Source organism: Podarcis gaigeae (assembly GCF_964106915.1).
Source record: "Podarcis gaigeae genome assembly, chromosome: 4".
NCBI classification, from domain to species: Eukaryota; Metazoa; Chordata; class Lepidosauria; order Squamata; family Lacertidae; genus Podarcis; species Podarcis gaigeae.
In genome coordinates this window covers 51,558,919-51,582,910 of record NC_139677.1, presented here as the reverse complement: position 1 = coordinate 51,582,910, position 23,992 = coordinate 51,558,919, and the positions used below count along the sequence as shown (strand labels likewise).

Genomic DNA, 23,992 nt, shown 5'->3' with positions numbered 1-23,992 from the left:
AACTGTATCACTACAAATTTTTATTCAGAAGCCCATCTTTTAAAAAAAGTTTTCATTATGAACTTGTTTGGTCAATCAACTACAACACTTTCTAACAGATAAGGTAGAAATGGCATGGCTCAGAATCGTCCAGATCTTTCACGATCTCTTGACCGCCTTCTATCACGCTCTCGGCCACCACCACCGCCGCCACCACCACCACCTCCTCCACCTCCGCGACCACGATCTCTGGATCTAGAGCGACGTTCACGGGACCTTGACCTGGATCTATGCCTGGTAGAAAAAAATGAGCACAGTGAAAAACTTTCTCACATTTGTCCTTGCATCAAGACTATGTAAGCAACAACTGCTCAAATACAAACCTTAAAAAAAAAAAACTTTTTCAAGGTTTTTACACAAGAGACTGCTTTTTTGAATACTAAAACTGTACTGCCCATACTTTTTGTTAGTAACCTAGGAGACCAGTGCTTTGGTCCTGGTAAGTAATTGCCCTCTTCCAAATGGATGGAGCTGAAGGGTGTGGAGTCTCGTTTGCAGCCAAATATAGCTGCATTAGAAGAGGGCAACAACAGAACACACACATTAGGCATTTATAAAAAGGCAATTTTAAGAGGTCAAAAAGTATTTCAATATTTAGTAAATGTCTTCACCCTTTGGAAAAAACAACATGTAAATAAGCAAAGTGCCCTCTTGCCACTTCCTAATTCTTATTCTTTATTAGATTCCTTTTCTTATGTCCTAGGGCAGGTTACAAGTACAATATCAAACATGATTGTTACTGCCCTGCCCCGCAGCATACACCAATTAATTGTAGGGCAAGCATAATTAAGATGGCTGTGCCAGCACAGACCTTGCTGGTTTCCATTCCTGGCTCCTACCTTCCCCCAGGCCCTGCCATCATCCAGCTGAGCTACATCAGAGGCAGCAGTGCTAGACCCAACAACATTTGTCCCAATATGCTGTGTGCTTGAATCGGGTTCACATGTAAGAGCCTGTGCATATGCCAAACTGTATATAAATACTACTATGTATTTAGCAGCTTGCAGAAGTGGTCCACATAGAGGAGGGTAACCAGATGCAAGGAAAATACAGAATTTGTGTGCTGTGATATTCTGCAACATCCTTTTCTAACATTTCAAAACTTACACAACTACATCCTAAATTCAATTATGAATTATCCTTCAGAGAGGAGCATTTTACCAAGCATATGTAGCAGGTGACAAACAAGTAGTTCCCAATTATGTACTACCGTCTTGAGGTGCTGGGAGCTGGGGGCACTGTCCTACAGTGGTTCTGCTCCTTCCTCCTGGGCCGTGTTCAGAAAGTGGTGGTGGGGGATGAGTGTTCAGACCCCTGGGCTCTCACTTGTGGGGTGCCTCAGGGTTCTGTCCTCTCCCCCATGCTTTTCAACATTTACATGCAGCCGCTGGGAGAGATCATCAGGAGGTTTGGGCTGGGTGTTCATCAGTATGCGGATGATACCTAGCTCTACCTCTCTTTTAAATCAGAACCAGTGAGGGCAGTGAAGGTCCTGTGTGAGTGTCTGGAGGCAGTTGGAGGATGGATGGCGGCTAACAGATTGAGGTTGAATCCTGACAAGACAGAAGTACTGTTTCTGGGGGACAGGAGGCGGACAGGTGTGGAGGATTCCCTGGTCCTGAATGGGGTAACTGTGCCCCTGAAGGACCAGGTGCGCAGCCTGGGAGTCATTTTGGACTCACAGCTGTCCATGGAGGCACAGGTCAAATCTGTGTCCAGGGCAGCTGTTTACCAGCTCCATCTGGTACGTAGGCTGAGACCCTATCTGCCTGCGGACTGTCTCGCCAGAGTGGTGCATGCTCTAGTTATCTCCCGCTTGGACTACTGCAATGCACTCTACGTGGGGCTACCTTTGAAGGTGACTCGGAAACTACAACTAATCCAGAATGCGGCAGCTAGACTGGTGACTGGGAGCGGCCACCGAGACCATATAACACCGGTCTTGAAAGACCTACATTGGCTCCCAGTATGTTTCCGAGCACAATTCAAAGTGTTGGTGCTGACCTTTAAAGCCCTAAACGGCCTCGGTCCAGTATACCTGAAGGAGCGTCTCCTCCCCCATCGTTCTGCCCGGACGCTGAGGTCCAGCGCCGAGGGCCTTCTGGTGGTTCCCTCATTGCGAGAAGCAAAGCTACAGGGAACCAGGCAGAGGGCCTTCTCGGTAGTGGCGCCCACCCTGTGGAACGCCCTTCCAGCAGATGTCAAAGCGATAAACAACTACCTGACATTCAGAAGACATCTTAAGGCAGCCCTGTTCAGGGAAGTTTTTAACGTGTGATATTTTACTGTATTTTTGGTTTTTATGGAAGCCGCCCAGAGTGGCTGGGGAGGCCCAGCCAGATGGGCGGGGTATAAATAAATAATTATTATTATTATTATTATTATTATTATTATTACTACTACTACTGTGCCCCATTCAGGTTTTAAACCAGCATGTTCTGGCATAATTATATAATAGATCCAATCCCCCAAAAGTAGCATTTGTAGAGCTGTGAATACAGCTAAACTTGGGAAAAGCAGATAGAGCTTTCTCTTGCATCATGGGGAAGATGTGCAAACTCATTCCAGAGAAATATCTGGAATTTCTTGGAGCAACTGACTAACTTTTCGTTGACAAAACGGGTGATATCCAACATCAGTCAAACTCTAAGCAGACCCACTGACATCAATGGCTGATTTCCAGTTGTGGAGCCATGCTTGTGCAACACTTCTGCTTGCACAAATGAGACTTGTTTTTCATCCTCTCCCCTGCAGCAGGAAGGGAGGAGCAGGACTCATGTTGCATCTGCTGGTGTGACACTGGATGTTGTTCAATGGACTAAGTAACTTAGGCAGTACGGAAATTTAATAAATAATAACAACAACAACAGCTTAAGGCCATTGATTTCAATGAGTCGTACTTGGATATCACTTGTGATTGCTTTTTTGTTTTAAACAGCGGTAGGTGGCAATAGAAAATAAGAGATTAAGAAGTTCACTGAGATTTTTTTTTCAGAATGAAGCACTGATTTCAAATGAAACTTAAATAATAAATAAATATTGAAAGATACTTTATGTATCACTTTTCTAGGCAAACTTCACAAAGCTGCTTACATAGAAACATTTAAACAATAAGCACCAATTAGAATTATGTAACAAACTGGTCAGCACAAGCTCAGTTTCAGCAATATAACAAGTGCACATTTATTGCTCCAACATTTAATAGCTCAGCTTGTCAGCCACTGCATTCAGTTTTCAGTTTGCTAAAGTTACTTGCATTCAACTGAAATGGGATGGGAAGCAACATGAAAACCATGAATTGCTGGTACTTGCATCAGTCTTCATCTTCATAAGCTGTGACAAATTTGGTAGTATCGCACCACCTAGCTTACCTGCAAGTTCTCCCATTGTAGAAAAACACACATTTTTAATATAAAAGAACAAGCAGCACTTACTTCTTGCGGCGGCGGCCATACAGCTCACGTCGCAATTCTCGAGAAATGGGTTTCAAATGCATAAAGTTACAGAAACCTCCTCGTGTACACTCCCTTGAGGGGGAAAAAACAACAACGCAAGGTTTTTGATGATGATTAAGGAAATGCTATTGGCTTAGATTCTAACAAAGTTTCTGCTGGCGGGACTGTTCTATGAGTGGTGTTCCACTAAGAGGATGCTCCTGCCAGAAGAGGGTAGCATTTCTTGCTGATCTCCTAATCCTCATGCATCCCCTTTAAAATCTGCTATGTTGAGCTGGGAAACCTTGACAGCAATGGAGAGGCATTGCAGGGGGCTGGGGAATTTTTTTAAAAAACGCTCTTCCTGTCCTGTAGTACAGCAGGAGTCTGTACTGCAGGCTTCCTCAAACTCAGCCCTCCAGATGTTTTGAGACTACAATTCCCATCATCCCTGACCACTGGTCCTGCTAGCTAGGGATCATGGGAGTTGTAGGCCAAAAAACATCTGGAGGGCAGTTTGAGGAAGCCTGTTCTACTGGATCCCAGGTCCCTCTGTGAATGGAGGGAATATGTCCATTCACAGAGGGCAAATCAGGATTCAAAACCATGGAGCAGTGTCCTGTCACTCATGATTTTTTAACACAAAAAAGCATTTCAAAATCACCTAAAAAATGGAGACAGCAGAAAACGGTTTACTCACCCCATTTCATACTGGCGGCAGCAAGCTTCTCTGAAATCTGTCACAGGGGAGAGCTCTGCATGTATTGGCTGCCCATTAAACCAGCGGTTGTTCAGGTCAATCACTGCCTTTTCTGCATCTTCTTCACGTCGAAACTGGAAAAAAGAAGGCTAAGTTTACAAAAATGAAGTCTCCACTTTTATATATTACTAGGAACTGACATGATTCTCAGTGCCAACATGAAAATTAGGAAAGCACAAAAGATTCATTTACGTAGTCTTAGTGAAATAGTAAGGAAGCATGTTTCGGGGGGGGGGGGACAGGGACACAAGCAGCACGTCAATAGCATATCAACGCATAAGGGCAGAATTCTTTCAGAACATGATATACTTTTATTAGAATCAAGATTACTGTATATCCTTAATGTGTCCCTGAAAGGTATCATTATTCTTCATATACCATTTATTTTTTGTCATGTTTACATTTTTATTGATAATCCTTTTTTTAAAAATCCTCTGTTAAATTTCTAAAAAGGAAAAAAAAGAACCAATATATGTTCATATGAAGTAAACTAAATGTAGTCTGTCCATTATAGAAATGTACCAGTTGCTTGTAGTAAAGTTAGATACTGTATTCAATGTTGACTGACAATAACAATACAATTAACAGTTTCATTGTACTGTATTCTGACAACAATAATCAAAGTATCTTGGACCCAAATGTATTGGTCAGGGAAGGGAATATGAAAGCAAAAAAATTGGTTTGAGTAGCAGCATATTTCTAAATAGAAGGGCACACATCTGTGTCTAGTTTTGCCTGTCCAAGGAAAGAATGAATTGGGAAATGTTTTCACCAGTGTCAGCTGAAAAGATTTTAATAAACCCTGCTTATTCAAGTGGATGAGGCAGCTACCGTTCCAAGATATACTCCAGCAACACTTAGGTCATTTTTAGCACCATTAGTTCACTATCCAACTGCACTTCAGTGGCTATTTTTATTTTGCTTTTTCTAGTTTTTTTTCTTAGATGTTCCTTAGATTTGCCTAATAGTTTCCTATGTCATAATAATAATTTTAGTAAACTACATTCTCTTTGTTGGAAAATCCTAGACAGAATTACACAATTTAACAACCACTTTAAGTAGCTATAGTGCTGACCAATGCCTGGCGTGAAGTGTATACTTTTGAGAATAAAAAAAGGAAAATTCCTCAGGCTAGACCTGAATCAGGGATAGTTAAGATACAAGAACCAATTACTTTGTAATGTTAAAATGCAGGGATGGGAAAAGAGTACATGTACAAATATTCCATATATGAATCCCAATCTGAAAAGTCGTTCTAAACATTTGTTGCTCCATTGTAAAGGTAAAGGGACCCCTGACCATTAGGTCCAGTCGTGACCGACTCTGGGGTTGTGGCATTCATCTCACTTTACTGGCCGAGGGAGCCGGAGTACAGCTTCCGGGTCATGTGGCCAGCATGACTAAGCCGCTTCTGGAGAACCAGAGCAGAGCACGGAAACGCCGTTTACCTTCCCGCCGGAGCGGTACCTATTTATTTACTTGCACTTTGACGTGCTTTTGAACTGCTAGGTTCGCAGCACTCTACAATTAAGAGGATTAAGTGTCTACAGACATGGTGAGTGTGATATTGGGGGGAAATAGAAACGAAGCAGATAGTCAGATAAGGGAGATAGCATTTTAGTTCATTCACCACATTTCTTTATTTACATTTCTTGCTGGGCTTAATAGGTTTCATTTGAAAGTATTCATTAATATTTATGCTCTACACATAGCCTAACTATTCAAGACTGCTAGTTACTTTTCAAATATACAAAACAAGACATTTAAAGATTTTGATCAGCAGTTGTGGACTTTTTATATCTTACCTTTACATATACATTTCCAACCAGATGATCTCCAAGATTATCACAGACATTCATCTCTTCTACTTCACCATATTTCTCTTCCATCTCTGTAAAGACCTCCTAAATGAAGAAAAAATGAGTGTTAATTTAATCTAAACTAGATGGATTAGCAAGCCTATACATCACCAACTTGGCATTTAATCTGTTTTTCGTGGCTACATAGGGTTTGGCAATTGCTCTATCCCTATTCCCCCCACAGGGCCATCTACCACTAGATGTCTAATTGAGAAGGATTTCAGAAGGAAGCAGGAAGGTGCAGACCTGAGAGCCTGTTTGACCTAACTGCTCTCTTCCCCATCTACCACCAACTGCCCTGTAGGGGAAATCGTGACAATTTTATATGTTGATATGTTTATATATTGCTATTGTTTCAAAGGCTGCATCTTGATGTTACTTGTAAGCCACTTTGGAAGCATTTGTATCCAGAAAGGCAGGACATAAATAGCTTTTAACAAATAAGAATTCAAAATTAAACTACACAACTGAAACTAAAATAACTGAAGACTGAAAAATAAAATGGGCGATCTCCTGTGTCACTAACACTCAGAGCAGATTTAATGAATTAAAATTAAGTAATTTAAGCCCATTTCTTTCAATGGGTCTGCCCTGACTTTGTTCAGGGGTGGGGAGTATTTGAAATTCTGCCACTGCGGCCTCCCAAGGTAAGGTGCATGTTCACCTTTGGCTAGTCTCCGCTAGGCCACTAAGGCTGGGGGCATCCTCTGCCCAGGCGCCTGTGGGGCGATGTGAGGAGGCAACTCTCTTTGGGGTGAGGTGGGGCAGCTCAGAGAACAGGGGCGGGAGCTGCAGCCACCTGGACGACTCCCAAAGAAAGGAGACAGGAGACTGAGGAAACACTCCAGAAGGGAGGGTGTTCAAAAAAAGGGTGAGAGGAAGTTGCTCAAGGGACCCATGGACTCAAAAAGGTTGAAAACATCTGGTTTAAGTAGTTTCCCAATTCTTCCTTTGCAACCACAGGTTGAACTTTTTGATGCCTGATGTCAAACTATCTTGGTGTGTGGTTTGTCCAAAGTGGTCTGGTGGGGCCTACAGGCTTGAGACACTAGCTGGATATTGCTCATTATGTTTCCCCATAATCTATTGTTTGTTACAGGGAATTATTACTTAGGCCAGATAAACTTTACTAAGATGAATCTAAGGAACAAAGAATTTCAAATATTCCCCTCCTGCTGATGAAGAGTATCTGGCATAATTTTGTTCATCTTTTGCTCTAAGATAAACTTCAAAGCTTATAATGTTAACTGTGCTTGATGTTCTCATTTATATAAAATTTTCAAAGCATTACTCAGTGTAACATACCTCAAAGAATTCATCATAATGTTCCTGCATTTCAACATCGCTCACAGCACCTGCAAATACCAAGCCATATTAATTAGAATCTAATCTCAAACAAGGCAAAGGACTCTGAGCACATTAAAAATATTTTATGTAAGTAGAAAAGTAAGTAGAAGCCGTCTACTGGAGTAAAAAATACGTAATATGTAGCTAACCATTAGGAGTAAACCACAAACAGTTCTGCCAAGCCCCTAAAGAAAAAACAATCACAACAATCTCTTAATAGATTTAATCAGTAACCTGATAGATAACACACTTCCATGGAGAATGGTTTAAATCTAAGGAAACTGATCTGATACAGAATGCAACCGCCCCCAGCTCCAACTATCTTAATTTTAGTGCACCAGATTTTCCTGAACAGCCTTTGAAGAATGTACTAGGATTCAAATAAGGGGAGAAATAAAATACTGTATAAGGGAATTTAATTTTAAAATTATTCTAAAAGCAAACAGTGGAATCCAACAGGTGTTGCTCTACTGACAGCAGGCATCTCTGAACAGGGAAGAAGGAAATTTTCAGCAAATCCTTCTTTCTCAAGCAGGCTTCCCTCCCTCCAAATGTGCTTGAGGGTTCCCCAATCCTCTGGTGCAGGGTTTTTTTGGGGGTAGGGATTTTAGTGGGTAAAAGGAACTACTAAAAATGTCCCCCACTTCTGTTGCTGAATACCTTACGACAGCAGAGCAGCATCCCTTAGAGTCTGACCATGTACACTATAATTAGTTTGCTAATTAAAGCTGTTCACAATTCATATGCTTTACTGAACGCAATATTAAGTTAACATGTTTCTACTTCCTTCAAATTAGCAAAACTAGGCTTACTGACAGGGGAAAGGAACCCAATTTTGCTCCAAAAGCTAATTCAGTCTTCACATTTTTCAGAATATTTAAAGTAAGTCATGCTATATTATTTCCATGCCCTTAAGTATGCATTTGCAGGCATCTAGGCAACCTGTTCATAAACAGGGGAGGTTTTAAATAAATAAATATGAATTTCAAACCAGTATGTATGGCAAAAACTGACGGCTATAGCATTTTAGCATACATTAAGCACAATTTAAAACTTTATATGTATAGCTATCTGACCCTGAGTGGTCTGCAGTTCTAGAAAGCATCTTACCCTCTCATATATAAATCCAAAATACTTAAGGATGGGAAAATTCTATGGTATTTTCAAAATTCGGTTTCCCACCACCTTTAATGAATAGAAAAAGTAGCTGAGATCCACTCTTGGATCTATTTTCAATTAAACTATGACCACACTTATAACTCTACATTTAGTTTAAAGGGATACTATTGAATTAGGAACTAAATGTTGACTGACAGATGTCGAATCCCATTTAAAATACACTATGAGCTTGATAAAAATGGATTAAACTGTCCCAAACCAAAATATCAAGATAGCTTAATAGCTAACTGTTTTCTCAGTTGTCAGCAGAAATAAAATAGTAATTAACAAGATTTTTAAAAATCTACTTTGGTTTTTCAACACATATCAATTGTTGCCATATGTGATTTTTTAAAAACTTGGTAAAACCATTTTCCTGTAAGACATAAACTAAAACAAACCAAATTAAGTGATGGTGTTTTACTAGGTTGAACAAGTACACCATCTACTAGACACAACGGATAATACTATATGACATATATGGAAAGCAGAATAGTTAAACAATGTAAATATTTGCTAGGTAACTATAACAAACCATGCAATTCCTAAAACAGCAAAAGGCTGTTGATTTCTCAAGCAGCATTACTCAACTGAGACCAAATTTTAAACATTACATTTGAACTATCATTTTAAAGAGACTTGCTGCTATGTTTGTTCAGCCAGTAAATTCCGGACAAATAAAAAGAGCTCCACAGCAAACCATGCAGCTGCAGCATGAATTACTTATACCAGATTGGTGGAAATTTTAGCACATGCCCAGATACGAACGTAACACTGAATATCATTTAGCAGTGCTAGTAGAAATAGTGTTGTAAATACCAGACTGTGCTTAACGATAAGTCATTTAATTATTGCATTGTTTAACTGCTTCAAGAGCAAATGACAGATTAGCTCAATTATTTACCCATTTAAATCACTTACTTCTACTGATGTACAGTAGGCAAATATTTTCACAGTTTATAACTACACAAGTGTTAAGAATTAGTTCAAGACAATCTCCACACTTTCCCATAAATGAATATCAGTTCATAATTTCAGATTTTAAAGCAAGGAAGGAATTTTAACCGTACCTATGCAGAGAGATCAAATTAAAGTGATTTTAACATCTGTAAACAGATGGATAAGTGCTTGAGTTAAGTTAATAAGCTGTTGACCTAGCCTTTGGATAACAGTAATATGTGACATTAAATATAAGCAAGGACACATTAAAATGATGGAGGCCAATGGCAAGGATGGTGTAGAGAGCGCCATTGCTCAAGAAAACTTTAAAATGTGTCCCTTTAAAAAATTCATAAAATAGGCAGGTAGCCAAAGTTTCAGAGGAAACAAGTTTTTTGGGGGGGTGGGTTGGGCATGGGATATGTGAAGGACCAAAAATTTCAGGCACATTTAATAAAATGTGATCAGTTTGCTCCATTAAACTAAAAATGGTAGACCAGCTTCAGTTGACACTGAGCTCTGACAATCAAGCCCAGGGAACCAGTGAAGGAACTTGTATGAACTTACAGCGCAAACCGTCAGCAGACTGGGAAGAGTTTTGAGGGTTACGGTAAATGTTCAAGAGGGCAATGGTCTGAAATACAAAACGCAACAACTTTATATTATGGAAAATAAGTTTTAACAAGAAACTGGTTTCCTTGTGGTGATCACTTTTAGTTGAGTCTCAGTGCTGAAAGAGAGAATGTTATTTTCTCCCGAGGGAAATATGCGCCATTTGACTTGTGACCCTTCTGAACCACCCTAGTATTGAGGAAAAAAATAGAGATCTCACAACACTTATTATTGCATTTATTTAAAATGCATCTAATGGCATTTTATTATCATAAATCTTGAACCTAAAGCAATAAATAGCCTTAACATATGGAAAGGTTGAAAATTGTCAGGAACTAGATCCCACTGTAACACACAATAATAAGGCTGTTATGAAATCTCTATTGCCTAAGAATGTTAAGGTGAACCAAAAATCCCCAAGTATCACTTACCGTATATGGCAAAAAAGCCTATGTTTTCAGATTTTAAAATATCAAGTCATTTGATATATGCCTAAGATGTACTATAAACAATGAACATGTCTTAATGCTCATGTCCTTATACGGGAAGTTTTGAACCAAAAAACCCAATCATTTTTAACCATTTTTTTTTGCACATAACATAGGCATTTGACAAATGCTTGATGTAAGAGTTCCGTCACTTGTCCTGTTTGCAACAGCTTTATGTCAGCAGCTCAGAAGCCAACATGATTTTCTCATATTTAGGAATGGGCTCTTTAACACCATTCTTAAAAAAAATTTCTCCAACTGTGGGACTTACAGTGTGAGCCGTCAGCCGTCTGTGCACTGTTTTGGGGATTACGATAGATGTTTTGAATCAAGATGGTCTGCGGGGAAAAAAAAATAAAAAGGGGAATTCTACTGGCTGCTGTGCATATAATAGACAATTGCAAAGAGACAACTTTTTTGTGAACAGCTTAATATAAAATTATATTCAAATGGTACACTATTTTCTTTTTTATTTGCACCATGTTTTGAAATATCACTCAGTCATATTATGTAAACAAGTTTTAATTTCACCAAGAAGTTGTACTATTGGCTTATCAAGGGAGGCATCCTCAGCTCAGCTCCCAGAAGGAGAATTAGCAATATACTATTTTAGTAACTTATTAGCATGGGCCTAAATTTAGTCTAATTTTAATCCTATCAAATACGGAGGGTCGTAAAAAATGCTACATGGTGCCCCCAATATGCAGTGCCTTTCTAACAAAAGGCCACTGCCACAAGGAACAGGATTCTTCAATTTCTCTAAACAAGCAATTCCTTGGTGGAACTTCTGTTTAAATAATATGAGTTTCTAAATGTTCAGTTTGCAGATCTTTAAAGAAAGAATATCCTTTCAGCCTTTGTGCTTTCTACTTGAAGGATTTGCCCAGGCAGACTTGAAACCTTACATTTGTATCGTTCTTCTTAAAATCAAGTTGTCTGAAAAAACAAACCATGTTTAAGTTAGTAATCTAATATCTCAGAGTTTTAATGTCCATATTAGTGTAAGTAGCTCAGTGTTACTTAATTAAAATGTTAGTTTTCATGAGCTTTCATTCAAATTTAATATAACCAACTGTATTTAAAGAAAACATTGTTTTCAGAGCTTTTTTGTTTTTATAAAACCAGCCAGTGTTAACCTCTGGTCCCTAGCCACGGTAGAGACAAAATAAATCTACATTTGTTGACTGTTTTTAGCCTATTTCTAATTGAGAGTACTTGCAACTTTCTCTCACCTGCAACTCTATTTTAGTGCAAGCTGGGCAGGAACTAGCATGGTAGTCTTTTAAACCACATTGAATTACTAAACAATTTCAGTAGTAGCAGTAGGAACACAATATATATTCACTGCTTGTTCAGTACCTAACACATTGTGACATTAATTTATTAAGCCAAATTATTTGGTTTAAGTAAGCAGGAAAGAAGACTCTTAAATTTAAGTCACAGATCAGATTAGCTGACCGAACTGCGAAATAGTATTTGAATGCACATATATAAATGGGATGTGCATAATGGAGGGACAAAGATCAAAATTCTATTGAAAAAGCAAGATACAGAAATTGTCCCTCCACATCTAGAAGATGCAAGTTAAAATCTTCCAAACAATCCTAGATTCCTAATAACGATATCTTAACTGTTCTATCAGTCATTACAACAGATGTAAATACCCCTGACTGAAGCTGAAATTCAACACTGTGCAAGTGCACAACAACAGGGTCTCTGCTTCCTCTTCTTCCCCATAAGCCCAGCTTCACTCCAGGTCTCCTCACCAACACTTTGGAGCAGATTATGGGGGCACAAGGAGGGCTGCACAGAAGGCAGGATGCTAAAATCATGTTGTTAAGTTGATTCCACTCACAGAAGCTATTGGAATGCACCCTAAACTACAATTGACAAAAGCTTGCCACATTTAATCATCTGCTTTGGCATTCTTATTACAAAGTTCAAATAAATGCAGATACCACAGCTCAGTTCAACTCCTGATTTACTACAATTAAATATTCAGGAGAGGACATGCAAATTCTTGGCATCAGTGGAGCATCAAACTATGATGTTAAATTGGTGGATCACAACAATATTATGGCATATATACTAGGTGGATCAAAGTATAAGACAAGCTATTGTTCCAAACTATTCCAGTCTGCTCGTCTACATGTACTCTCATAAAAGTCTTACTACGTTCAACAGCATTTATTCCCAAGTAAGTTTGCATAGGAGTTTAGCTTTAAGAGTTGCCCAAGCAGTCAGTCTGTGAACACATTCTCCCTTACTGCCTCTTTCTACTTTACTTCATGCTTAAGTATTGAAGTTGGTGAAGTTATTTGTTTTGTATTTTGACTATGTCAATCTTAACTAGTTGAAAGCGATGAGCAGGCTAAGATATAAGGGAGCTTGGATATTTTTAAAAATAAAATTAGAGTTCAAAAATAAATTAAACAAAATTGTAGCAACCAAACTGAATGTGATCATCCCAACCAGCTTTAATCTGTACAGGCTAACCCAGTAGTTACAAAGACCACATGAAAATGGCTTAGGGTCTTGGTGGACCACTTAACGTTTTCTCTGCTCACTGTAGCAATTATAATGCACTGTGCTAGATGCTGTATGATTTTTCATTGTATTTTTACGGGCACACCATGGACCACCTGAATGAAGCTTGTGGATCACTGATGGTTTGTGAACAACAGTTTGGGAACCCTTATGCTAGCCTATATTCTCAAACTACTTTAAAGGTTTTGAAACTGATTATGCTGCTCTCATACTGTTACACAGCCCCCACTCATTTTATAGGGATTGCTCTGAATTCCACACATGCTATACTTGGAAATATAAAGTAGTAGAGAAGACATCTGCAAATGCCACCATCTCTTAGAATGTAAGGATATGTGCATTTTTGCTATTTCACAGAATCGCTTTGTCAGGGCATTTTGGTTAAATTTGAAAACATGCACACTTACACCAGGGGCAATCAACATGGTGTCCTCCAAGTTGTTAGACTTCAACTCCCATTACTCCTGCCAAGGAAGTAGTGGCCAGTGCTCAGGGACTATGGCAGTTACACTACAACACATGGAGTACACCATTTTGGCTATCCCTGGTTTACAAGAGAGAATCTGGCCCATTTTTTAAATAAAAAACCAGCTATATAGTTGCTAAATATTACCCAGGAGGTTACCACTGGCTGACATCTAATATTGGAAAAATTATGGGGGGAAATTCTGCAACCATTAAAGTTTTTAAAAAATATTTCAAAGGGCGAGTAAAAGAAATGAATAGCAACTCAAGGACAAATCAACAAATATATACATGACACTTTTATAGTTTCTCAGATTTAACAATCACAGATTGGAGCTCTGAAAGTCATGGCTGCATTGGATGTAAGACTTCTACCAAAAAAATTTACACCAACCTGGCTAAATGTTGGTTTATTGTGCAACCGAGAACACCGGTCTCCATGACGGCATGCTCCGATTTTGAAGTAAAAAGAACAGTTGACTCTGAAACCAAAAGACACAAAAATTGTATCAATTGAAACCATTTCTATACAAACTAGTTATGGAGTTATAGCTAAGCTTATTAATCAAAAGAATACACTCTGGCCAGGCAAAAGCACTTGATTTGTGAAGCAGGGCCAGCCAAGGCATGGCCAGTGGAGTCCTGAGGTCTAGAAGAGGTGTTCTCCGTTCCTGTCCTAGTTCATATCTATTTTAGCAATGATTCAACTACAATTGATATTGGCTGTTTTAAAGTATCGCCTTCTCTAAAACTGAGAATGGTGAAAGCTGTAAGTTGGGGTCTGAGGGCAGATGTGCATCCTTGTCAATTACTAGAGTTCACCATTGTCTTCACTCAGTAGCTCTCCAGGGTTTCTGACAGGAGTCTTTTCCCAGTCCAAACTGGACATGCTAGGCTAGGGATTGAATTTGGGACCGTCTATAAAACAAGCAGATGCGCTGCCTCAACCTATGGTACTTTCTCCTCTCTCCATTTGTCCACTACTAGGGCATGTTGGATAGTAGATGGGGTGGGAACATTCATATCATAGGTGTGAACTGCAGACATCCGCTGCTTTATTTCCACACCATAGAAAAGTTGAAAAGTGTGGTTTTGGCAGGCATGTGACAACACTTGTATACATATGATAATGAGTCTTCTGCACCGTTGTCTGCAAGTTGGAGACATTCAGTTGCTCAGTGCTGCACTAACTTGTGTAGCATAGTAGTAAGCTGCCCCCAGAAATGGCTTTCAATGAAAGTAAAATAGAACATGCTGCATGGTCTGTTTTTTACTGTTTCTGCCCAGTTAGGAAATTCACGTTTACTGCTTCCTCCCAGTAGCAGTGCAGGGACATGAAGTTTAGTAGTGCGCAATGGAGTTTCTTCAGCTTAGATAGATTGAGACCTGCTTCCCTCCTCTCCCTATGAACAGAAAAGTGGGCTGGAAGGCAGATGTCCTCAGCTCAAAGGGCCACAACCCTCCTCCTCTAAAATATTATGTACTGTTTTCTACCTCATGTACCTTTTAATAGATAGATAGATAGATTTGAGTGTGATCATGAAAGCCAGCTTGAACACTTCTACTGAGGCTGTAGTTGCACTAACAGAACAAACTCTGCGCCCCTTCAAAACTCCTTAGGCGTGATGAGAAAGCGTTACGTCTCGGAGACACACAAGGGGATTTCCCCCCACGAGATCTTCAGCAGCGATCCTGCTGCCAGACCGACCATTTTAGCAGCGCCGGCCCTTCCCCTTCCTCATTCAACTCATGAGGAAAACCAAGAGGAGAGCAGAGGGAAAAAAATACTGGATCTGGGGATTCCTCGCAGTCGTGAGCCCGCCATCAGCCCTTTTCCGGAAGGGTGCGCGCGCCCCCTGGGCTGTTGGCGGGCGGGCAGGCGCGCGAGCGAGCGAGCGCGCTCCCTCCCTCGGCTCGTGAGGGAAGGAAGTATCGCGCCCGCTAAGGTCCAATAGGGAGCGCCGCTCCGGCTTGCACGAGGCAGCCACTTTGCAGCAGAAGCAACGGAACAAGGGCTGAAGGAGGTTTCGCGCGCTCGAGGCTTCTACAGCCAAGAACCGCGCACGCGCACGAGAGAGCGAGGAAAAAAAGGGCTCCTCGTGGGGAACCATTGTTAGGAATGGCCCCCGCTGACACAGGCCCCGCCAACCCCCTCACCCACCCCGCAAGCGTAGGCCGGACCCCGCCCTTGGAGAGAGAGGGCAGGCCAGGGGGAGGAAGAACCCACTCACTTGTCTTTCTCGGTACCGAAGATGGAGGCCAGATACTCCGCCATCTCCTACAAGCTGCCCTGCCCGGCCGCCCGCCGGACACCTCGGCACCCCGCTTAAGACGTCACAACCCCGCGCCGGAAACGGCCTCGCCGCCCGCCACCCGCTGCAACGATCAAGCGCCGGCGACCAATCAGCGCGTAAGGCAGGGGCTGCGGGGAAAGGCTTCGCGCACGCGCCTGGTGCAGCTGTCTCCGCCATGCGCCAGCGCGGGGTGACTTGGCTTCTCCCTCTCCCCCCCCCCTTGGTTCTTCTTCCATCGCCATTCGGGATACGCCCACCCCGGAGATTTCTCCATAGGGGCAGTTGCTCCTAGCTGCCGTGTCTCGGTTTGTCACTCACTCTTCCATACTTGGTTCCATTATTAAATTAAAGTTTATTTGGGAAGGAATCAGATCAGACTCCGGTCCTTGCTGCTGCAACTGTACCCTGTTCCAAGAAAATGTCTGTATTTGCATTTAAAGCCGGGCAGGAAAAAGCCCTAGAATGTGTTGTGTGAAGGTGCCGATAGAGATACTTTAAAATTTAGTTAGTCTGAACTGCATTTTGAGGTCCGCAGTGCGGTGGGGGGGGGGGCGGACTTTTTTTGTGTGTGTGGACACAGGCTGGTGAATAAGCTAATAGCATGCGGTTCTGCATGAGGGAGGCGGTGATCTACCAGAAACGGAGGGTAATCTGCCTTTAGACGTCATCCTTCCAGCAGCTCTGTAAGGTAAATCATCTTAGCTATCCTTACAAGATATGTGGGAAGATGGTCCCTGAGAATTAAAAAAAAGTTACTTTTTTAATTAAGATTTTTGGCTCATCTCTCGTTTCACTCCTACTGCTCTCTCTACAAATGGTATTTGATGGCAGCAGGAGGGGTTTTATACAGACAGACAGTGAACAAAAATGAAATCTTTCTTTACTTAACCATTGTGCCAGAGAGTGGGGTTCAGTAAAACAATTGAAAGCCGATTTGCACAACACTTATCCTGCCACTCTGCCAAGAGGGTTCAGTAAGCTAATACCAAAAGCTGCTTCTGTTTGACAAAGGGTCCCTGTAACCTTCTGTTGACCCCCCTCCCCCAAGAATGACTTCCAAGGACATTCTTGACTGTCATCCTTTGCCACATGCCAGAAGCATGTCCTCTGTCTGCTAATGATAGTCTTAAGCAGGTGAGAGCAGACACTTCTCTTTCCTAGTACAGACCCTGCCTCTTCCCAAGTTCATCTATCCTGGGTGAGGAGGGACCACTCTTGTTATTGTGAGATGACAAATCTCACCTAACAGGGTCAAGTCAGATTAATACTTTGGGGGCTTGATCATCCATGGAAACATCAGTTGGGCAGGATAAAATGTATGGGCAGCCTCTTTTATCAGCTCAAAACTTTTTTCAGCAGTTTTGCAACCAGGTTTTTTAAACAAAACCCACACCAACAAGGTGGCTTTGTGACTGATACAGGACCATGCTGGCTGCTGCTGGATTTCCTCCAGAAACTGCAAATCTGGATTAAATGGGGTGGGGAATTTTGATGGGAATTTTAAATGGGCTGGCATTTTGATGATGTGAGGACACTGCCAAAAAACTTGAATGCATGAGAAACATCTATCTGACAATAAACACCCACAGTCTGGCAGGGTGGAAGAACAGAATCTTGGGTGCACGTCTACAGGGAGGAAAATGGAAGCAGGAGAGCTAACCAGCCCACCCACATACCTTGTATTCACATTATCTGGGAACATGCTTTTGTCAAGCTACAGTGTTCTTTCCTCATTGGCATAAATATGACTCTCATGCTGAATGTATTGTGAAAAACTATTGTAGTATGACAGGGGATGTGCGATCACAAGAAATTGCCCATTGAGAAGGGAGGAACCCACAAAACTCCTGAACCAAGAAGTAATTCAGTAAATTACACCATAAAATCATGTGCATGCTGATCAGAAGTAACCCATTCCACAGTGGTACCTCGGGTTCAGAACTTAATTCATTCTGGAGGTCCATTCTTAACCTGAAACTGTTCTTAACCTGAGGTATCACTTTAGCTAATGGGGCCTGCCGCTGCGCGATTTCTGTTCTCATCCTGAAGCAAAGTTCTTAACCTGAGGTTCTATTTCTGGGTTACTGGAGTCTGTAACCTGAAGCGTATGTAACCCGAGATACCACTGTATTAAATTCAGTTGGGCTTCCTCCTGTGTAAGTGTATGTGGAATTTCAGTCTAAAGCAAGAATTTAAGTTGAGGGGTGGGTGAAGATAAAAAGGTGCACCATAACTGCTGAGAAGTAAAATTTAACTCAATGTTACATTTATATGGGGACGCAGGTGGCGCTGTGGGTTAAAGCCTCAGCGCCTAGGACTTGCTGATCGAAAGGTCGGCGGTTCGAATCCCTGCGGCGGGGTGCGCTCCCGCTGCTCGGTCCCAGCGCCTGCCAACCTAGCAGTTCGAAAGCACCTCCGGGTGCAAGTAGATAAATAGGGACCGCTTACCAGCGGGAAGGTAAACGGCGTTTCCGTGTGCGGCTCTGGCTTGCCAGAGCAGCGATGTCACGCTGGCCACGTGACCCGGAAGTGTCTCCGGACAGCGCTGGCCCCTGGCCTCTTAAGTGAGATGGGCGCACAACCCCAGAGTCTGTCAAGACTGGCCCGTACGGGCAGGGGTACCTTTACCTTTACCTTACATTTATATGAATGTTACTCCCTCCAGTGGTAAAAAGAAGCAACTTCTCCCAGAGAAGTATTTTGCAGGCAGGAAATGGTTTCGGAATCCGTTTTAGATGGGCTGTAATGAATGCAGCAGCCTTTATCAACCTGGCACTAGGCTGGAACAAAAGCAAAAGCACTCTCTCCACTTGTGATTCCCAGCCAGTGGCATTCAGAGGCATACTGTGCCTGGACTCATCCAGACTTCCTTTTGTGCCATATTTCTCACACATGTCTGTACTTTAAAGCTCTCATGTCCAAATGCCTCCCCCCCCCCCCCCGTGCTTACTCCACAAAAACCTGCTCTTTACCACTGAAAGCAATTCTGCAAAAAACAAAACAAAACAAACCCCAGATTGCCAGTTGTTCTGATTTAGCGTGAAAGAGTGGGTTTTCCTGGGGAAATAAGTGCTCAGACATGGACTGGGAAAGGGTGGTTCTGTGCCTAGAACGCATAGGGCAAAAGCTAAGTGTGGCTGAGCCCTCAGACTGTGGAGGTGGAAGACATATCCTGAGCACCAAACCTTGCTGCCTGTCCATGGTATGCCATGCTTTGAGCTGCTTCCTCCACTATTGCAACCCAATTTCCTGCTTTCTTAAGATCTAAAAGGAAAAAGAAAGCATCACAAAGCACAGGTGGTTTCTTCATACAAACCACACTTATCTTGTGGAATTCACAGTCTTAAAATGCAGTACAGTGGATACTTGGGTTGTGAACGTGATCCGTGTGGGAGGCATGTTCGCAACCTGCAGCGCCGCGTCTGCGTGCGCACAGGTCGCAATTTAGCACTTCTGCACATGCACGAGCACCGAAACCTGGAAGTAACCCGTTCGAGTACTTCCGGGTTCAGCACGGTGCGCAACCCGAAATCACGCAACCTGAAGCGTCTGTAAGCCGAGGTATGACTAATGACAACTGCACTGGGTGGCCTTTTTTAAAAAAAGTTTAGACAAATGCATGATGTACATCTGTCAACAGCTAATAGTTATTGCATCTCAGTGGAACCTCAGCATACCACTGAGTACCAGATGCTAGGATGAGGAAGGCCATCAGCTTTACTCTGGCTTGTGAATTTCCAGAGGCATCTGGTTGGTGGGATGCTGTTGGCTGCAGAATGCTGGCCTTCATGGAGCAGGTCCACTTAAAGTTTCCTCAGCCCCACATAGCCGGAAAACAGTTTTGCTCTTTACACATTAATTTCTATTCCAGAAGCTATGTAATTTCCCTCCCAAATTTCCCAATCATTTGTTTCCCTCCCACTTTCCCATTGAGGAAAGGAATTTAGGGTAGTGAAAATTAATTTTGGGGAAGGTGGGAATCTGGATTGAGAAGGGCCATAGCTTAGAAGAACCCAACCCCTGGCCTATTTTTAGTGTTCTTCAGAGTAACTAGTCTGAGGAGAAGAACTGGAGACAACCATCTTCAGGTTGGTTCCTCACGTTCATAGAATGACAGCACTAACTTCCTTTCAGAGTAGAGTTACCAGAGCCATTCCCTGTTATAGACTCAGAGATGCCGCCCACAATAGGTAGGTAAAATTATGGGGCACGTCGGGAACTCTCGTAGCGGCATCCTAGTCATATTGTACTGGACAGGTGAAGAGGAACCTGTGGGGCAAGGATGTGAATGGTGTGAAATGGGACATTCTCAAATAAGAGACCATCTCTTACAATAAAATGAATATCCATTGACCTTACGGAGTTGACTATCCTCATTCTCTTCGCTTACATGGAATTGGAATTTATCACTGGATGGGGCTAGGGTGAAGAAAGCTCTTAGAGACAGTAATTTTATTCTCATTTCTCAGGGTCTTCTTCATTTGGTAGTTCAGTGCAGATCAGGCCACCCAATCCAGCCATAATCATGGGAATATATATCCCCTGCTGTGTAGTACAATGTGGATCACCCTCCACATGTGACTAAGCATGGTGAGGGAACATGGGTGAGTGAGGACTACTGCACCCATGTCTTGTTTGTAGGCTTTTCACAGGCATCTGGTTGACCACTATGGGACAAGATGGGCCTTAGGTCTGATCCAGCAGGGCACTTTTCTGGATTATAATGTGTGTGAATGAGCATCCAGATATAGATAGGATGGGATTCTGATCCAGCAAGGAGATCCATGCATGGAAGCCTCTTTTCCGCATATGGATTTCCCTCGTTAGATTGGAGTGCACAACTTCTAGATGACAAAACATGGCTTCTTGGACCAGTGTCCAGTGGAGAAAACTTGCCTGTTATCATATAAGAACAGCATACTATTTCTTTTATCTTAACACCAGGGCATTAACACATCTTCTCATGCAGTGATCATTCCAAGCAATACTTTTTCTCTTTCACACACACATTTTCTCTTTCAAAGCTACTGCAAAAACAACAAATGCTTTGAAGCGTGATACATTGCACTTGAATTGGTCCGCTAACAATGACAAGAAGCCTGCTTGTTTTCTTCTCCTAGCACATTGCTTTCCTAAGCAGCTGTCCTCACTGGAATGCCAATGCTGGGAATTTTACTAGACTTTGTTTTCAGACCAGATGTGGGATAAGGTTGTAAGCGGTAGAAGACCATATTCAGGGCGCAGTGCTGCGCTGGATGAGGGCCAAAAGCTGAATCCTGACAAGGCAGAAGCCCTGTGGATGCGGAAGAGTGGTTCCCTGATCTGAAAATTGGGTGGAAGGCGTTGCGCTTTCACATAAGGAATAGGTGTGGTGGAGTCTGGGTGCCGCTCCTCGGTCCATCTTTGTCCCTTGTGGCACAAACGGCTGCTCTGGCTAGGAGCACTTTCTACCAGCTTCAGCTAGTACCCAGCTGTTATCATTCCTGGATAAGGGTAGCTGGCCAAGGTGAGCCATGCATTGGTAAGCTCAAGGATGGATTACTGTAATTACTGCAATGCATTATATCCCTTTACAATGTCACCACAAGGAAGCTTCTGTCACACTTCACTACATGTTGGTGAGCATGTTAGTAGGAGCTATGTTATCCATCAAGGTGTTGAACTGTACCCTTTAACACAGGAAAAGTCAACATGGTGGTACCCTTTACACATTGTTGGACTACAACTCTCATGAGCCCCAGTCAGTATGACCAAGGATCAAGGATAATTGGATATATATGGCACCACATTGGCCACTCTTGCTTTTACAAGTGGTTGGATTCAGGAAATGCAAATGAATCACACTTTCTATATTTATACATAATGTCAAGAGTGAGGATTTGTGTATGCTGACCTGCATGGAGATGTGTGCTCTGTACTTGAATTGGAAGCACTTCTATCAACCCACGGAGATGTATGAGCTTCTGTCCTTGACTTGATTAAGTCCCTAAATGGGAAGTGCAGTTCTCCCTGTATTTATGCGTAGCATTCAGGTCTGCAGCCAGTTCACATTTATATAGTGAAATTGAGCTGTATCAAGTATGGCACATGGGCAACTTATATAAGTTCTGTCTAGACAAAAAGAAGGGTCCGGGGCTTACAAATCTTCCCACCATGTGAGACATTGGTTTTGAAGGCTTCACAGAAGAGAAAACCAGCCTTTCCAGGCCATAATCCATGGGAAGATAGGCCGCTAGATGGATGTGGAACATGTTGTGATTTCAGCTGAAGACGGCACATTGCTTCTGCTGTGCTGTGTACACACTGAACAAATGGTCTGAACTACAGTTTGTGGAGATAATAGAAGGGAAAGCTTGGCCATGTGAAGTCTGAGATTCTGTATTTAGAAGCAGCCGTGTCAAAGGCCTTGTAACAACATTCACAGCAGATAATAGTTGTAGCTGTTTTCAAGGGAAATTCTTTTTGCGGGTGGGGGTGGGAGGTGGAAAAAACGTATAGCATTTCAGAACCTTCCATTGCCTTTGTTGTCTTTTTGCCCACCACCCTCTTTTCACTGTTGGGATTTCTGCCTTTTCGGAACCATGCTGGGAAATGGAGGTTCCAGAATTTCATGGTACCATGTTTTGACTTTGTTCAGAGTTTAAGCTATATGTCTTTGTGCTTCACATTTCGGGTCTAAGACTTACTGGGAGAGCAAATAAAGTCATGGAAAGGAGTCCTGACTACAGCAAATGGACAAGTTCTCACAGGCATTGCAGGGACATAATCATTTGGCATGACATAGGCACAAATATATGGGAACAATAATAATAATAATTTATTTTTTCTATCCACCCATCTGGCTGGGTTTCCCCAGCCACTCTGGGAAGCTTCCAACAAAAGATTAAAAATACATTAAAACATCAGTCATTAAAAACTTCCCTAAACAGAGCTGCCTTCAGATGTACAATACCAAAATTGTACAATACCAAAGTTCCAAGACTTTGTGCATCATCCTCCCAGTCCAATGAGGATTCCCTTGTTCTTCTTGCTGGGCTTGACTGATGGTCTAGTGGTGCATATTGTGCCATAGGGCTCAGACTGGCTTTACTACAGTTCTAGCACATTTGGATATGGGTGGGGATGAATCCCCAGAGGAAGAGAATTGTGACCCTCTGTTTCCTAAGGCTGCCAGCAGGAACAGCAATCACTTTGTGTCGCTCATCCCGTTACACAGTTCCTTTGCATCATCTTATTTTTCCTTTCCAAACTATGTAATAGCCATTTCTAATGTTTTACTATTAATAGCAAGTATTCAAGCCATTGAGCCCAGGAAAGCCATGATTGCTCAATGCTTCAGCGGACCCTTAACAACAAAAGTTACGTCTGATAGAACATATACTGCATTGCTCACTTTGGCACGATGCAACCAAAGTTGAGCACATTTCAGCGTGGTTTCAATGCTGAAAATGTTACCATGCACTCAACACAAAATGGCAGGAGTGTGCTTAAATTTGGCCCTTTATATCTTATTCTGTGCGCAAAGGCGCAGCCCTCTCCTTAATCTGTAGCACTTCCCATGTGATCTTGCTTTTCCCCATTCCCACTGTCCTGAAGGTCCATGGGCTGAAGTGTTGAGCATCTCATTCACCATATAAATCCATTGATGAAGACATGGAGTGCATTGTGCTGCTGAAACTTGCTGAGCTTGGTTGAATATGTGCCAGGGATTAACACCACGTACATTCACCATTGATTTGACAACAATGATATTATACGCCCCGGGCACTGATGGGATTTGCTCAGTGTTCAGGACATGGGCTCTGAGGTGGAAAAAAGGGATTGCTAGTAACTTTTTAAGCCCCTTTGGCTGGGCCCAGGCAGACTGTTGACATTATATAAATTCTTTAGATAAAATAAATATCTGCCTTTGTATAAAGAGAGCTGATATTTAGCTTTTCCAACATGCAGCTCAAATGGAAAAGCTGCTCCAAATTCAAGCACATGCTGCAATAAAATGAACCCCCAACAATTTTAAATATGGAAGAAGGTAAAATTGTATGGTCCTAAA

The 23,992-nt window shown here is 42.1% G+C and overlaps 1 protein-coding gene across 5 annotated transcripts; it reads right to left on the bottom strand.

Annotated features, from left to right (window-relative positions):
• On the bottom strand, positions 1-16,038 carry U2AF1 (U2 small nuclear RNA auxiliary factor 1). 5 transcript variants are annotated; one of them, XM_083734836.1, is made up of 10 exons: positions 15,880-15,995; positions 14,043-14,130; positions 11,542-11,572; positions 10,908-10,974; positions 10,104-10,170; positions 7,398-7,447; positions 6,039-6,137; positions 4,174-4,307; positions 3,474-3,566; positions 1-273 (listed from the first exon to the last, which is right to left on the bottom strand). In XM_083734836.1, exons 6-10 carry the CDS (start codon positions 7,425-7,427, stop codon positions 120-122), a joined length of 510 nt encoding a protein of 169 aa, XP_083590962.1. In that variant the 5' UTR covers positions 7,428-7,447; positions 10,104-10,170; positions 10,908-10,974; positions 11,542-11,572; positions 14,043-14,130; positions 15,880-15,995; the 3' UTR covers positions 1-119. The 5 variants fall into 5 exon arrangements, with proteins under 5 accessions (XP_083590962.1, XP_083590960.1, XP_083590961.1 ...); XM_083734834.1 differs by lacking the exon at positions 10,104-10,170 and having other exon boundaries at positions 15,880-16,028; XM_083734835.1 differs by lacking the exon at positions 11,542-11,572.
• Between the last annotated feature and the right edge of the window lie 7,954 nt (positions 16,039-23,992).